Genomic DNA, 18,005 nt, shown 5'->3' with positions numbered 1-18,005 from the left:
TGGCAGTTTCCAGACTTTTTAGACAAACAGATCCCATTAGTTGCAATATTTTTCCCACATCTACTTTATCACCAAACCCTATAATTAATGACTTAATTCATTTTAAAGCTCAATAAACAATACAATTCTATGGATCGGTTGTTGGAAAACACTACTTTGTACTGCGAACATTGAAAACGCTAGCACAAGAGATTGTATCTTAATCCCTGAGGACTAATATATATCTCAATTACTAGAAAAAAAAACTTTTCCCCATGATAGTAAGTAATGTGTAATTAACACAAATGCAGATTTATATAGTAAGTGTATAATTAATTCACTGGCTATCTCTTCTGACACAAAATGTCATTTTCAGGGCAAGCTTCTTCATAATTATAAATATAAATCACTGTGCACAGGGAAAGCCCTAAGTTTAGCTAACAGTGACAATTTCTGAACTCGGTGTTCTGCAGAAGATGGAATCCACACTTAAAAAGTTCTGTAAAAATATCATACAGTGCTCAATAGGAATTCACCAAAATGAACATATTGTAAAAATCCCTAGTGACACCTATACCTTGAACCCTGTGGACTCTTTAGGCTTCCCCATCTAAAAATGGAGATAAAATCAAAAAAAAAAGGTACAAAGAAAGTCAGTGGTGACCAAAGATGAGCCTTTAGCCTGACCCAGTATGGCGGCAGTTGCTGTTGCATACAGAAAAGACACACACTACCAGCAATCAAAATTCTAGACAAACTCTTATCATTAAACTTATCCGTATTTTTTAAGAATTAACTCACCTAGTCATTCATATCCTGCCTTACAGGCTATTTCAAAGTTAACTACAGACCTTAGCATATCAAGCAAGGGAACCAAAAGGAGAAACACGTCATTTCTGTGTTTCCCAAGGTTTTGAAGCATAAAAAGTATTGCAAAAAACACTGCCTGTGCTGAAAGCATGTGTAGTGACATACAGTACCTATTATTGATTTTTACTTCAACTGAGAAAGAGGTAAAATGGAAAAAAAAGCAGAAAAGAAAGGCAGAAGCAGTATTCAGAAATGCAGAAAGTCAGGAGCTCTAACTGTCCTCTCTTCTAGGCCAGTGCAGATCAGGAGTGGTATCATTCACAGTGTTTCAACAAAATTCAGCATGAAATAAAAGAGAATTCAAACATGTGACCGAAAAATACCTGACTGAGCTAAACCTGAGCTCCTGTCCTGTAAATTAAGTAGCTCTTCTCTGCAGCCTAACAAGAAACTGTGGGCATTTAAGTCCCTTACAGGATGGGGTAGTTGAGCTGGTTATGCCATTTATTACACATATTAATGCCACTAATGTGTAAGCCTATCATTCTTCTGGTTCTCCAAATCCTGGTGAGGATCATCAGACCTGCAGCTGAAATCATCATATAAAATGACAATGATACTGAAGAATCCCATTTCTAAACATCCCCGTAAGTAGAAGAAAATACATGTTCAAAACATCTGAAAAAGCATTTAAAATTATTCCTTACTCATGTGAATTTTATATGCTTTCTTATCAGTAGTATTGTCATGAAAGCGACTCTTCTAAGATCCGCTTCAAGAACAACGGAATTGCTACATTAAAGACCTCATAAATTCCTTCCAAGGAAGTATCTTTCTTGCTACATGCATATTAAGAACTGACAGATATGTAACCGATATATCTTATGTGCAACAAGAAAGACAATGAACTTTGTATAATTGATCCAGAATTACTTAGAAGCTACTGCCTATGCTTTTGGGATTTTAATTATAGCACCTTACAATTAGCAAGCAGATACCTAATTGCTTGATCAGTTTCATTTCTGAAGTTAAACTCTCCAGATCATAATATTTTCTCCAAAACTTATGCAAATTAAAATGAACTCAGAGAAGTTATAACTGCTCCCAATTTTCAACTCTGACAAAGTCACCTAAGTTTACCACAAATGATGAGGTGGAAGAGACATTACAGTTCTGAGAATGATGCAGTCAGCCACGCTGCTCTACACTAACATTACATTTACCATGAATCCCCCACGAACAGCAGAGCAATGCATTCCAAACCGCTTCTGTCTTTGAGACTGACAATACTAGCTTTGTGTTTTAGCCACATTATCTCCTTTAAAATTGAAAATTTAAAATTTCACAAGACGCTTCAAAAAGTACCCAAATCTTCAATGCCCTTTGCTTCAAGAAAGACAAATAAAGATATAAACTGTAAAAAAAAAATAAAAAATCATGCACCTATGACTCACATGTGAAATATGCTGAGGCATACGTCCTCTTAATCTAGTGCAGAGCTCTTCACCCTAGTTTTATACCAGTTTGGGACACCAGTGGAGTTACGCTACCTTTCCTTGGTCTTAATGTTCTGTTCTGGCTTACCACAAGGATACTTCCCTGGTGTCAGAGTAGCACACTGATATGAAATCCCAGTAATACAGAAATCACAGTCAGAAAATGACGAGCGAGGGGAAGCACGCAGCCGACTCAATATGAGTGATAAAGCAAGCTTCGATTTATTATGGTGCGATTATGTCTTATATACAGTTCCAGTTAATTATGCCTACTAGTCATCTGCTGATTGGCTAAGCTCTAAAGGGTTACATTTTCATATGTCCTCCTACTTGCGGTTTCTGCGGATAGCTCGCTACATATTTTTTTTTCCTCTCTTGTCTACGCGAATTCCTCAAAGTTATTTACAACATTAGGCACAAGGTCAGTGTTTTTCTCAGCTTCCTTATCAGCATGCCTCAGCACAGCTGCAAGGCCTGCTTCAGCTAACTTACACTAACTTTGTTTCACAAAGATCTTTAAGGGAGTCATGGCCATGATCACACAGCCATTCTGCAACAAGAAAATATTTCAGGTCACTATTTTGATGCAGAACTGGATACTTCACTGCTATGTAAAAAGCCATTAGCAGAAAACACTGTTCTATTATTTTTCCATGTATGTTCATACACTACAGCTAAACTACATGGCAAGATATTACAGAAATTAGTATCATTAGCAATTAGTTCATTTGTGGTCCAAGAAGGAGAAGACAGCACCCTAGACAAGAGAGTAGAGGCAGAAACGTCTCCCCCTTACTGATTTAACTTGACCAGATTTCATTTCTGCTAAGACAACAATGATACTGCCAGGCTGCTGCAGATGAGCTGAGAACACGCCCCATCAGCACTGGAAAGAATGGCTATTTCTGCTGAGACACAGAGCAGCTAAGGGAGCATTACACAAACAGAAAATCAGATTCAGGCACAGCTAGAGCAACTGAAAAGGATTCCATTAAACAATACCCTTTTCCCCCAACTATTTGTAATGTAGCAACTCCTAGGCATAATGCCTCACTGTCCGTGACTTGGTGCAGTAACGCTGTCCTCCTCATTTTTCAGTGTTATTCTTAGTTTACACCTGTCGTGCAACTCTTACTGAATCAGTTTCCCACAGTGAGTTGCACTGAGGGACTTTAAAATGAGAATCCTTGCCATGTCATTTAAGAGACACCGAACAGAAGTACCATTTTTTCATCCCTTGTTCTAACCTACTTTACAGACAGAATTGCAGGGTATGAAAATCCTTCACATGTGTGCATGTGGCTTTTACCCTACCACTCGTCAGCCACAGCCTGTGCCTGCCAGATACACCTTTCAAACTGTTGGTAGTACTTAAGTGCTTAACCCTGCAAGAACACTCAGTGCAATATCACAGGAACATGATCACCTGTTTATCCTGATACCATGTCATCTGTTAGCACTATGCACCCTAACTTTCACCTACTTGACACAGTTTCAGCGCACCGAAGCCTGAATCCAAAGCAGTCTGTGACAAAAGGCATCTGTACAAATTACTCTTAAAGGACACTCAAAATGTAATGGGATTTTCTGATTCAGGAATACCTTCTGATTTTGTATTTTTTTCCTGCTGTAAATGTATTTCAAAAATTCAAAATGAGGAAGTACCACAGATCTGCAAGTTACAAATAACTTTGATGCTGCAAATAGGAGACATTTCTCCCCATGTAAGAAACCGAGCCTTCACCTGTTGACAGTACCTGTAATGATGGAAGAGTGAGATACAGATGATACCTTTTAAACTTTTGCTCCTACTGCTGGAATTATTAGGGCATTTGTCCACAATGAATTAGACTGCAACATCCAAAATAATCTGATCTACACTCGCACAAATTTACCAAATGGGTGTTTTAATCATCATTGCAGCCTCCCTTATTTTAATTCTCCTTTACAGAGTCAACTGTAGCCAGATGGCACTGTTCGGGTACAGCCAAGTTAAGAGGTTGTCCTCGAGCTGGCCATCCATCATGTAGTGTCTCCCCTACAGGATCTTCAACCTTACTGGTATAATAGCATCCATGCTCACTCCTTAACCCAGTTCTGTCAAAATGTTGTGGTCGAGTTTAAGAACTGACTGTTAAAAGTGTTTAAGCTAACCTAGATCATTCTGACAGAACCAGGCTGGTGAACAGCTACATGTACTGTTATGCTGGCAAAGCTGAGGAGGCAGTAAATCATGAAGGCTGGAAAAGAGGAAAAAAGTGAAATGCAAAGAGAATGTGAATCACCTGCAGTCAAACTATGCACCTGGCTGCAACTCAGTAATTCATTAGTTAATGGGCTTTTGCTATGCTACTCATCTTTGCCCAAATCCCACTAAACTACTGAAAATAAATTTCTGTAGTAGTCCAGGTTCTTGGAAGCTCCATGAGAGCACAGGACCCAGTACATCATCTGCACTGCCAACAGTGGGTAACAAGCTGGAATTCCATTTTGGCTTGTTTTTCCAGCTCTGCCTCCAACTCCTGGTTGAAAGCCAGGAGTTTAGGTTATCTCTAGTGATGTGCTGAGAATGGTACCTGGCAGGGCGAAGCCCTGATGTGGAAGTCTGCACACGTTTGCAAATAGACCACACTTCACGAAGGCTGAATACAAAAGTTCCAAGTCAGGTGATATACACAAAAACTGAACTGAAGCCAAACAAAATTGTTTGAGCACATTATGAAGAATTTTCTGGGAGTGGAACCATTGCCAAATGGCTCTCCCAGTGAGTAGTGGTTTGGATGAGTAGAGGTCAGTTTAATTTAATTTAATTTAATTTAATACCCAGTACTGAAAGGAAGCAAAGCAGGACAGGACAGAGCAGAGCTGGGAGAAAGGCCGCTGGGGAGAGCTGCTCTATAAGCCAGGTAGGGGCTGGCTTTCATAACCAAAAGAAAGCAGAGAGCAGGAGAAAAGCCCTTTGTGACGCTCCATGGTGAGCCAGTCAAGAAGCCAGCTCTTTCACCCAGCATGCTCCCCTCACCTGTTCCATTCCTGCTACTCATACGTGGCTCTGGAATTGGGGGCAAGAGCTGGAAAACAAAAAAATACAATCCAAAAATACATTTTTTCCGCATTAAAAATAAAACAACGAAGTCAGTGGAGTAATAACCTCATAAAATTCTGCTACTTTCATTAAGCCCTGAGAGACGAGACCTCCTCTCCGTAAGTGAACTTCTACAGTCCTGTATGAAAGCTTCAAGTCATTATGCACAGAAAGATGTGGCCCATAAAGGTAACCAAGGAGAAGAAGAGATGGGGTCAAGCCTATAAAAAAAACAAAGACTAGACTCTATCACACAAGGAAAAAATACTGCTTGATGACTAGGACCAGCATGCGCAGCCAGGCAGGAAATGCACCTGCCAAAGCTTCACCGAGTTCAGCGGGACTTGTTGAAAGGAGACACTGGCCTTTCTTTCTCAGTCTCACTGGCAGTGCAGGCAATAAGGGGAACACCTTTAAAGAACATGAATCACCTTACCACTTCTGGAAGCACCTTCTTTGCGAGGTCGTGGATGGCTTTGATCACAATACATATAGATGACAGGAGGAATATGACACCCAAGATAACACATGCTCTGCGAAAAAAAGAGAAAAATAAAATGAAATGTTAGGAGCATATTTAAAGTTGTCAATTCTCCCAGTGCTGAAGGACAACACACAGGTTATTAATGATAAAAAAATCTTAAAGCGCTGAAGAGAGAGACTTGCATTAAAGAAAAGAATGAAAAGAAATGTTCAGTTCCTCCGCAGTTCTTAAAATCTGGATTATATACGAAAACGTGGGGCAGACCAGATGATGTTTCAGAGTGAGAGAAAAAGATATGCCTCTTCTGCTCCTGATCATTTATCAGAGTCCTCTAGAGGCTTATTTCTCTTTCTTTGCTTGTTTTGCTAGGATCCTACATGAGAAATAATCAAGGGAACTTCATTCTCTTTACCAAACCAGGACAGATGTTTGCTAAATCTGGTCAGTAGAATAGCAGAACCTGAAACATCTGTTTCCTCCCCAAGTTTCAAAGAAAAAAAAGATTTTAAGTGTATATATTAAAAAACAAAAACAAAAACAAAAAACCACCAGCAGGTTAGATGCATCACTTCATAGGCTGTCCAAGGGTCTCTCAATACCTAAATAAGGATCATTCTCATCAGATCAGGTGCTGTGCAGAATTAGACTCTCTAATCCTGCTCTGCAGAGCTTACAACCCAGTCTTATAAAAAGCAAACAAATGGCTTAATGAAAAGAAGATAAAGTAACAGAGAATAATTAAGTTTTCTATAGGACACAGGCACAATGAAGTTTACAAAGCACATCATGCATACCCAGAACTTTACAGTAAAAAAGAAAATTTTGCTTTTGTTCAAACATACAGACTGGTACTACTCTTGAGATGGAGTTCTTCTTGCTGTGAAGTAGTACAGGATATAAGGTTTCGATTTCCTCTAAAAAGTAACCAGTCTATTACATCATTGATATAACTCCATTTTACTAATAGCTCTTCATATAAAATTCTATTACTACAGATATACATTAAGAGCAATTTTAATGTTTAAAGCATGAAATAGTTAAGAAGTGATATCTACCAGTATGATTTTTTCTTCAGTAGTTGTATTTCCTTTGTTATTCATCATTTGGTACCTATCTGTTAGCTCAGTTTATGGATGCTATAATTATTCCAGTAGCATGCTACTATTTTCAACAACTCAGACATCAGGCCATCTGGTGGTTGGCGGCACATGTAATGTTCACATCAAGCTCAATCTAGAGACTGCAGTTGAGCTGGCATTGCTCTGCCTAAGTCAGAAGACACAGCTGCAGCAGCAGCACATGCGAGTAGCTGGCCATTTTATTCCCCAACACAAATGACACTTAAACTGTGCTGTGGACAAGCCAGATAATCCTACAGATAAGTTCTCAGTAAAGGGTCTGCCCTTCTACAGAGTACAGACAAAGTAGAGGCTGGCGTCTGTCCTAGCAATGGAGTGGTATTTTAGATGAGGTACTCGTCTCAGGTAAGCAAAACTCTGCTACAACTATATTAAGACACGTTAAACAACTTTGTAGTAAATCACAACACAGTCCTCATTCTTGTTAAATATAACCTGTTGCAAGAAGTACACAGCAAAGGCTTGAGACAGTCTGATTACCCTAGGCTCCTTCCTCTAGACTCAAACACAAGAACAAAAATCTGGCGCACATCTGCAACAGAGGAAGAAACTCACAGGATTCTCTGCAATCCTACAGCAAGGTGATGATTAAATGGTAATACAAACGGGAAGAAAGTTCATCTCCCAAAAAGAATGAGTAAAATTGAAAATTAGAGGGCTTTCCATTTTCCATTGCATATTTGCAAGCAGCTCCCTGTTCTGCAATAGAATCTTTTCAGAGATTTGCAGTTTCACTATCTGAATGGATCACTGCACAGAAATCTGTCCAGAGCCTCTTGCTCTACTTTTGTCAAACTCAAAACTTTTCAGTACCACATTAATGTATTACTTCTGTAACATCTGGCACTGCCATAACCCAAGAAGCTTATACTACACAATCCTTCACAATAGATTCTGTTGTAAAGATGATTTTTTTTTTTTTTTTTGGAGGAAGGGGGTAAGGTACAGAAACATATACTAAAAGTTCCACTTACCTACCTGGGACAAATGCAGAGCTGGTCCACAAAAGTTGGCTGACTTGCCTAATGCCATTTGCTGAGCCAGTGACACACTGACATAAGATACATATACTTCAGGCAAGAATTTGCCGACCTTTGACATGAAAGCCACACTAAAAGACAAGCCTTTCTACCATTCCCAGCAGGCTTAAACCAACATAGCTACAAACCTTGAACTGGAAGCAACTGATGAAAATTCCTCGTGCCAATACATGTTGATGAATTCCAAGGGTACAGGAAAGTGAAGGCAGTGAAGCATCATCACCTTCCCTTAGCATACCTTCTATTCCCTGAACACATCGTCTAAGGAGACAGGCAGACGTTCCCTATGGGCTTGACAGGAGCCTAATGCATCCGGGGAACCAGCCCTTGGCCTGAGCACTGGCTAGATTTGGTTCTCATTTAAGTTGGGAGAGTTTGGGGTTGTCTCTGTAAACTCTCCAACTACCCAAGCCTAACAGCAAATATTTTGTATCTTTGCCTATGCCAGAGGGTAAGTAATGACTTCAGCAATCTTGAGCTGCTTCCCTTATTCCCCAGATCAGTTTTACTATGTCAAAAGAATTCCTATACACCTACTTCACCAGAAATAGCTAAAAGTAGAAAGAAAAAAAGGAAGAGGTTAATAACAGTGACAAGGGTATTAATACCAGACAGAAACACAGTCTGAGGTTTGAATCAGCATTCAGTCATCATATTTAGAAAGCCTACATTCTCCTTTATATGCTGGCTTTTGGGATTCGTAGCCATGAAAAATTCATGAGTAATGACATAGTAATTTAAGTGCAAAAATACATGCTTCTTGTCTTCTTGAGTGTATCAATTTATCTGCAAAACTACTAGAACAAAACACTGCATGGTGTCTTCTTTCAATCTCATTTGACAGAAAAATAATTTATATCTATACTGCAAATCATGCAAAATCCAACTACAAATGTATAAAATAAGAAATCTCAAAAAATTAATCCGAAATGTTAACTGTAGCACATAATAAACAAATTGCAATTGGTTATTGTAAGCTTGCTTTATTTTCAAGCCATTAGACAATGAAAACTTTAATACAAGCCTGCTAACTTCCATCTGCTAACAATTACTGCTTTGTAACTAAATAGTGTTTCCAACTGCACACGAAGGATGTTAGTGCCAAGGTTGTTGGCAAATGCAATTTCATTAATAACATTCAATTAAATTAGATGAGCCAAGTGCCGTTTCTAAACAAGTTCAAGTCAACTAAAAGTACCCATAAAATTTAATGAGAGGAGTTAAGACACAAAGTGAGGTTTGACCAAAAACCTAGTGAAGATTGTACAGACACCCCTGACTTAGAATCACCGTAGTGTAATAAACGGCCCTCAATCTCCAGGTCCCCTATAATCACTATCAGCAATTCAGACCCTCTGGAGTAAGTGGTGGTCCACCTGATGCCCTTATATTCCAGAACGCTGATATATTCTTGCTAAGACATGAGGGTACTCTCTGTCCAGTGACAACCATGAGGAATATATGAGATCTCCATGTATCATATGTCATCAGTACCACTTGCTCGTACCTCCCGCACCTACTCAAAGTCACGTACTTATTCTGCAGCCATTTCTACATGAGTTAGTATAAGAGCTTCCCACTAAATATCTACATCATTAGAGACAGAACTGATCTATAACACAAAATAATTGATGCCTACAGGTTTGACAGGCAACAGAAAATATCTAATGGAGAATTAATGAATCTGAAATCTCACTCCGTTCCATGTAATATATTACTTCTAAAAAGAAAGACAACAGAGGCAACTTAGTCATAACATTTTAAAACATAATGGAAAAACATGAGTTGATTTTCAGAAACAATAAGCTTTCTGGAATCTTTCACAATGCAGTATAGTTTAAAGAATAATAGACTAATTCAGAAAGGATAAGGTGAGGTCATGTCTCTGATGGCCAGGCACTAATAAAATTTTAGGTCAACTAAAGCTGAAACTTCCACAAGTTGGGGTTTTTTTTTCTTGCAGCAATGGCACTTGGAATGCAAGAGTAATTAAAACTACATCATTAAGTTGTTGGTAAAAAGAATTTAATATTACGATTTTAACAGTGAAACCATCAAGTCTTCTTTAGTTTGCTGTAGGTCTTGGTAGCAGATCATAATCTGCTGAAGAGACTCCTTGATGTGTTTTTGATGCAGTATTTCTATCTGAAAATCCAAAAGATAATTCCAAGTACAATTCATTGTATTAAAAAATTAACTCATCAATTTTGTCAACTTTGTCATAGATGAAACATGCTGTTAAATCAGCTGTATTAGAGCCACAGATATTGAGAATAAATTTATTTGGACTTTCAAAACTGCCTCAGACTATATAGAGCTTTTGAGCTTCAGTTACTGCTAGGTTACTTCTAGTGGAATTCAGGAACATGATTATGGCTAAATCCTAAAACTAAACTCATGTGTCCATTCTAAAGCTTGATTCTGTGTGCGCTACAACCTGACAATTTCCAAATGGCATTCTTCTGAAGGCAGTACTACAACCCATATACAATCCATTTATATTTATACAACCCTATAAATGTCCATTTTGTATTACACCAGTCCTGGACATTTGCACTCACACCCAGCAAAACAAGATTAGTGTAACTGCGCTACGTGACACACAGCTGTGACCTCATCTTTTGCGTAGCACATTCCCTGTATGGAACTCCAACAGACACAATTCTTCATTTTGATGACAACTTCTCACAACTCTTAAGGAAACCAGAAATGGAAATCTATCACTGTAAGCACCTGATAGTCTCTGCTTAATCAAAAATTTGTTACTTTGCATAAGATAATGGCTTTTAAGCAAATAGCTACGAAAACTACTGAGATGCAGGGGGTTCCATCTCCATAAACTGTCCATTTTCAAGCTGCTATTAGTAAGTTAAACATTTTTTCCTCCTTTTATCATGAAGTTAATTTCCTAAGGATAAGAAGTCCAACTGTTCAATTCATTTGCATCTAGCACAGACAGCAAAACACCCTTCTAATTCATGGATTTATCCTTAATTCTGTCTTATATTTGTAATTATTCGTTATGATTTCCTACAGGTAGTGCTAAGACTAAAATTCTGTTAATATTTCCACCACAGAGCTAAAGATTAATCTCACTCAGATCTCTGTGGTGATTAATCTTCAACATAATAAAGTGACCCCACCTTTAGCATGGCTTTTGCCATGCTGAATACTCTTTTACGTCAGCTGACCCATTCCGGCCAAAGGGAACGGCTCTTCTGTGTAAGCAGCAGTCAGCCTGAAGTAAGACAGCAAATTTAGACTCTCAGCTACTTGGTTTGTACCATTTTGTAAAACATAAATAGATAATAGTAATAAAGTTACAAACACATCCTCAGTGATAAGCTCTGCTATCTATTACTTTAGAAGAGATCGGGGTAAGCTCCACAAGGGTGATTGATAACAGCTGGCCTCATACCAATTGACAGCTATAAAACAGCCACTGCAAGAGGCTTCCCTCATTAATTGTCATCCTACTATCTTTCTGGCAAATGGAATACAGTAACACAGTACTGACAAGGGCTTGTGATGAAGCTCTTGGTAATTGCGCCTCTCAAGTCAACCTGCTCTCATATGCAGCAAAGGTAGTGCAGCAGAATTAAGGATTCAAAAAAACCTTTGTGATGCATATGAATCCAATCTGCAAAAAATGTGTTAACTTTCTCTTAGCACTTCACAGAGACAGTTGTTTTGGGGCCGTGGAGAGGGAAAGGGGTCTCACGTACTTTGTAGTATGTCTGTTACATTCTGGAACCTGTTTTACCACCACAGTTCAAGTTCATTAAACCAGTCCTTGAAATGTGATGACACCATGTGGAATAAAACAAGATTGACAGAAGCAGTCTAATTACTTCCCAGTTTTGTTAGCATACAACTAAAATGTAGCATTAAAAAACTAACCTCCTTGTCAAATACTGTGCTATTCTACCAATTCTTTTATTCATTCCTGCATCTCAGAATACTTGATCTTTTTTGATTACATGGGTTATTTGGGGTTTTTTAGTTACTTTTACCATTGTAAAGAACCTCACAGAACCACAGAACAGCCCAGGTTGGAAGGGATCTCAAAAAATCACCTGGTCCAACATTTCAAGGGAAAGGGAGCCTAGATGAGATTATCTAGCACTCTGTCTAATCGTATTTTGAAAAACCCCTGTGATGAGGACACTACCACGTCCCTGAGGAGGTTGTTCCAGTGATTGATTGATCTCACTTTAAAAAATTTACTTCTTGTGTATCATGATCACTTGCCTTATTCATTGAAAACATCACTTACCTTATTCAGGGGAAACATTTTAACAATTTCAGTAGAGCTACAGAGGTAAACACAACAGAGAGAAGTATGAGAAAAGTCATTATAAACCACTAGTATTTGTATTGATATTCTTGAGGTAGAAGCTAAATTCTCACATTTGCAAAGCTGCCATCAAAACAAGCTTCTGTTCCTCATCCAGTTCTCTAGCAGCTAGGATACTACAAATAAAAGATAACGCTCCTGATTTCTACACATAATTCTGTTACTTTCCAAGAGCTGTTTGCTCTGTTTTAATTCTGTATTTTCTTGGTTGTTAAGAAGCTTACTATGATACATTTTTCCACCATGGGAATAGTGGAACAGTTTGCCCAGAGAGGTTGCGGAGCTTCCATCTTTGGAAGCTTTCAAGACCAGACTGGCTAAAATTCTGAGTAACCTATTCGGATCTCACAGCTCACTCTGCTTTGAGCAACAGCTGGGGCTAGACGCCTCCCAAGGCCCCTTCCAACCCGAATTATCCTATGATCCTACCAATTTGTATTCATGAAATTTTTATCTCTGCAGGCTCTGTCAAGATCTTTCAGTACTAATGGCTCCTAATAGCCCACAAAAAAGGAAATGTTAAAACCTCTACAGCCTCTTTTCAGCACTGGAGTGAAGAGGTAGCGTTAAAACTATTACTTTGCAAGGAACTGTAACTTAGCATTAAAAGGAGTTGCAGGCCAACAAGAGCAACGGGTGCTCTAAGCCCAGGAGTAATGTGAGCTTTTTCAGCAAACCTGAGCAAATCAGTTTTAGGATGGCTACAGGATTTAATATCTGAATAAACCCAGTAATGAAACTTCTGGAGTTTAAGAAAGAAAAAAATTTAAATTATAAAAGTCATTAATTCAATAAAACCTGTAAACGTGCTAATTCCCATTTCCCTATGATTTGAAAGGATTTGAGTACTAGTGGGTGACAGTGAGTATCATGTATGGGATCATTCAGGGGAAGGGAGGCAATTGCCAAGAGGTTTTTGCTATGTCAGGAGTTAGGAAAATATTTTTGAGCATACAGTATTCATTCACTTTCTAATTCTGGATCTCTGTATACTTTTTTCCTAATTGTCTCCTGTGGCTAGCCACATGACAAGAACTCTTTCGTATTTCTTTGTTTTGCTGGTACTCTGGTTTTCAGCCTTTCTTCCCATAAGCAAATAAAAATTACATTCTGTGAATGCTCCTTCATTAGTAACTTGGAGTTTGCAATAATCAGCACCACATTTCTTCTACATGAGAGGCAGTCAGCCTGATTAAACGAAGCTAGGCCTACTTTCATTTAATATTTATATTATGGCAGGTCTTATAGTCTGATTACAGTTACCCAAGCATAAAATCCTCGTCACGACCAGCTCAAGATTTCTCAAGCATAAGCAAAATTGAATGCTGATACTCAAAGGGTGAGAACTCAGGAGGAAATAGATCAACTTTTGGGTCACCAAAAATGATGTTCTGGTGGCAAACCGGTGGGTTCTGGCTGAGGGGGGTGAAGTGGAGCATGGTAGAGAAAACGAAAGAGGACTCAGGACTAAGTATGTGGACAAAGAATACAGAAAGAGAAAAAGTCAGAGCATGTTTTGGAGAGAAGGGGCTGAAAGTGTTGTGCTTTGCAGTAATTTGGGGCACCAAAGGACAGCTGGGGATGTTACAAATGCAGGCCTCTTGGCTTTCTCTTTCCTTCATCTCAACTGTAATCCACGTCTTTCCAAGACTAGCTACTTTCTCCTCCACAGCAGCCTCTGCTATCTACACATCCTAATCTGCTGCTTCACAAGTAAGAAACAGGAAGAACTGAGCAAGGACCACTCCTGCCACGAAGGAAAAGTATGCAAGGAGGTAGGAAAGAAGCCTAAGCAGCCCTGCCAGGAATGCCTGTCTGCCCAGCAACAGCCACCCTGCACACACCCCAGACACATCAGGGGCAGGTGATGCAAAATCTCTATGGCTAGGTACCATATCTCTCCAACAGGAAAGGGCCTGTTCAGTCTACCACACACTGTGCCGCAAGCACGGGGCTGCTGCCCATTATTTTAGAAAGAGACATAAAAATTACAATGCAGCTGTTCACTAACATCTGTTCCTTGCTACCCATTCCGCAATATTGCTGAGATAATTCTAGCCACATTTTTCCTTAGGGTGACATGCACAACTGTGAAAACTAAAATCTGCCTCTTGAACCCATTAAAGGGCTTACTCTAAAAAGAAGTTACTAGCCACTGTGGCACATTACTGTTAAAAGATGCAGTATCAGCCTCAGACTTAAGATTCCTGCTTCTTTGCCATGCTCTACTGCTAATCTTGAGCTTCTCTGTGTCCAATTAGACAGTGATATTGCTCATTTATGTTTGTGGTATGGCTTATATCTATTATCAGGTTTAGTTACTGAGGAGGGCTCCAACATGAAACTGTACAGAATCACAGCTGCTCAGAGTATTTACACCTGCCTGTTGCTGGGTGAAGAGGGAATAGTCACTTCAAGATGCACTTTAAAAGGATCAAAGAGGGTTTGCTGTTCATCGCACATGTTCCACAATCCACCTCCAACTGCCAGAATCCAGATCGGCATCACTACAGCTACTCCTTTTTCTCAACATAAAAAAATATAAAACACAAACCGGATTGCACAATAAAGAAAACTCAAGTAATAGTCCAGATTATCACTGAAAACTGATCTCTCAATTATTATATTCAAAAATATAGTGTTATCTCATGGTCTAACCTCTTCTTAAAAAGCATGGATTTATATCCATTTATGTAAGATAATTTATATCTGCTCTTTATATTTAAATAGCATGGGTTTATATCCGAGACTCAAATCAGCTATGGTAGGGATCCATTTCATGTTGAAAATGTTATAGGCCTTCTAAAACTTTTATTATCCTCAGGAGTTCAACTAGTCACTGCAGAACAAGGTATCTACATCCTTTAAAATCATGCAGCTGAACTGGGGCAACAGTTCCATAAATAATTTGATTCTCCAGGTATTAAAAATCTGCCAATAAAAGCTAACAGACATTTCTATAGCTTGGAGATTTTGATAACTTTTACAACCTATCTTCTAGTTCCTGGTCTGCACAGACCGTACAGTCGCACTCATGGTACATCTGCCTTGTAACCACCCTCCCAGCTTGCGAAGAGGTGATCGATCACTGCTCCTAGCCTTGTAGCAGGTGATCAGAGATTGTCATTCCCCTGAAGCTGGAAAATAAACCCTTCTGAAAATTTCTGTAATTTTCATTTTCATGGTGATTATCAAATTCCAGTACAGACCACCACCATATCCCTGAACTTTTTTATATATATACACATGTATAAATACTACCTAATATACACAAATACTGCCTAATCAACTACCAGTGAAGTAAAAGGAAAGGCTTCCATAAATTAAATAGATTTTGGATCTAGCTCCAGTAAAATCATTGCCAAGTCTACAGATGCCACACTTTTAGAAACAGATTTTTAGAACGCATAAATATATACATTTGCTATTTCATATTCAATATAAATTCTATGTGTGAGGATTTTGTGTGTGTGCATGCACAAATGTATGTATACATGCATTTCTGCCTGGATAAGAGCAAAGTTTATGATTGCTTCACTTTTGCCAGAATAGGAGATAATGGATTTATGGAGAAATGATACAGTTTAATAAGTCAGCCTAACGAAACAACTGTAGAACTTGTATCTAGTACTGTACCCAGACGTACTACTTCAGCTAAATATTTCAGAAGAAAGAATGGGTTAGAAATTTTTAGTGTGGTTAAAAAGAAACTCTATTTCTCCTCCTATAAGCAGACATCCAAGCACAGGTGAACACTTATTTTGCCAACTCTGCACTGTGCTCTCCTGGGTAGGAAAGACATGCATGTGCTGTGTGAGGTCCAACTCATAGTAACTGAGAACTAAACAAGAGCTGCAGAGGTAGGTTCTTAGCTATTTGCAGTTTCTAGGCTATCTCCATGCCTTTGACATTTTTCCAGATCACTTAGCTATTTCATTCACTCATCACAAAAGATTTTTTCCTCCAGCCACAGAGGTTTGCCCTGAACTGTGGGTAGGTGTGGATTTTGCCATCTGTGCTTTACATCTCTTTCGTATGTATAGCATAGATAAAATTATCCAGTTTTTTTCAATGTGACTGATATGTTGGGTCTGAATTTAGAGGATTATTTTCATTCAACACTACCTAAATAGACAGCACTCATTTAGTCGGGCTAACCAGTACAGCAGAGCCAGTTTAATGGAAATTAAAATCTACAGTACTAATACTGAAAATGAGGGAGTTTTAATTCTGTGAACCAAGAGAGGATATACCCTGCAACCATACAGATCAGTATGCTCTCTTATTTGAATTAGAGTAAAAGAAAGAAGATCCGGACCTAACCTGGCAGTTTGACAGCCATTTCCTCCCAGAAAAGGCAGTTTCTAATTCTTTCAAGCTTTGGGTGCAAGAGTAGGATACATTGTGGTCCCCATATCACATGCCTAAATGTACTCAACACATATTCAATATAATTTAAGGCTCCTCGTGGCCAAACCTTGGGTTAAATATTCTCAAATGGGGTCATATGAACACAAGCAAGAGAAAAAAGTGTTACAATTACTTTGGAAGGAAAAACTCACTCTGTCTTAGAGTCTCACCTGCCACCACATTTTCTCAGTAAGAAAGAAGTCTTTACACAAAGTCACCAGCCACTAACTGCCCACATGTGCCCAGCAGCCAGACAGATGTGCCCATTTCCTCTGCCAGCAGACGTGGCTTTGCAGGAGATGGTGACGGTGATGGCTCTTTACAGAACCTGCAGAAGGCAGTGATAAAGGGCAATTCCAATCATCATCCTCAAAGCAGAAATCACTGCCAGGATGAAAGCCCCTGGACTGCATGGGACTACACCGTAAAGCAACTGGACAAGAGACTATAGAGCAAAAGCAGATTTGCAATTTGAAGAGGTAACATAGTACAACGCAGGAAGGTATTTTATGAAGCCATACAACACTTTCCCCTAGCAACTGAAGAAGGATACCATGTACGTATCTGATATCCCCTGTCTTCCAAAAATGGATTGCACTGGAAAGTAAAGAGCAGGAGAATAAGGTGTCAAAGGAATATTTATCCATAAGATATCCACACTGACAAAGGGAACACCACAGCAAAGGACGGTTCTTTCAGCTACATCCAATTCAGATTGGGTGTCTACTTACCGTACACAGGGTTGTACAGATGACTTTATTATTGCTGTTTACTTAAGTCTGAATTCCAGAAATAACGTAACTAAGCAACTGGTAAGGGTTTCTAATCACTAGACTAGGTTTCTCCAAAAGTCACATGCCTAGAATGATGTAAGGTTATAAAAGAAAAACTGTTCAAAGCTGTATCCTTCCGCTTGATAAACATCCATCGATTCGCGGCAGTATTTGTAACACTAACATGCCTACTTGCTGCACTGCCCCATTTACCTGAGGAGGCTACTCACAATCAAAAACTGAACGCAAGGTACACTCTGTGAAAAGGTAACTGACAAAGAGTATGCACCCAGGCGGCTATCAAGCAGCTGAGGAAAGTGATTGATACACTGGTAATTTTGTACTCATTGGGTATTATAAAAAGGTTGTTGATACCATTCATATGCTTCATAAAATGTTTTAAAATAGCCTAATTCCCATGTCATACTGCCA

General features: G+C 39.0%; 1 protein-coding gene across 2 annotated transcripts in view; it reads right to left on the bottom strand.

Moving 5' to 3' along the window:
• TMEM163 (transmembrane protein 163) overlaps window positions 1-18,005 on the bottom strand; it is a 101,749-nt gene that overhangs the window by 16,163 nt on the left and 67,581 nt on the right. For both annotated transcript variants that reach the window (XM_037397299.1, XM_037397298.1), the window contains one exon: window positions 5,807-5,903. In XM_037397299.1, coding sequence (XP_037253196.1) covers window positions 5,807-5,903 — 97 coding nt within the window. The remainder of the gene's footprint in view (window positions 1-5,806; window positions 5,904-18,005) is intronic.

The sequence above is a fragment of the Falco rusticolus genome, chromosome 8 (genome assembly GCF_015220075.1).
Source record: "Falco rusticolus isolate bFalRus1 chromosome 8, bFalRus1.pri, whole genome shotgun sequence".
Taxonomy (NCBI): Eukaryota; Metazoa; Chordata; class Aves; order Falconiformes; family Falconidae; genus Falco; species Falco rusticolus.
The sequence above is the reverse complement of the archived record's forward strand: the minus strand, read 5'-3'. Positions and strand labels throughout refer to the sequence as shown.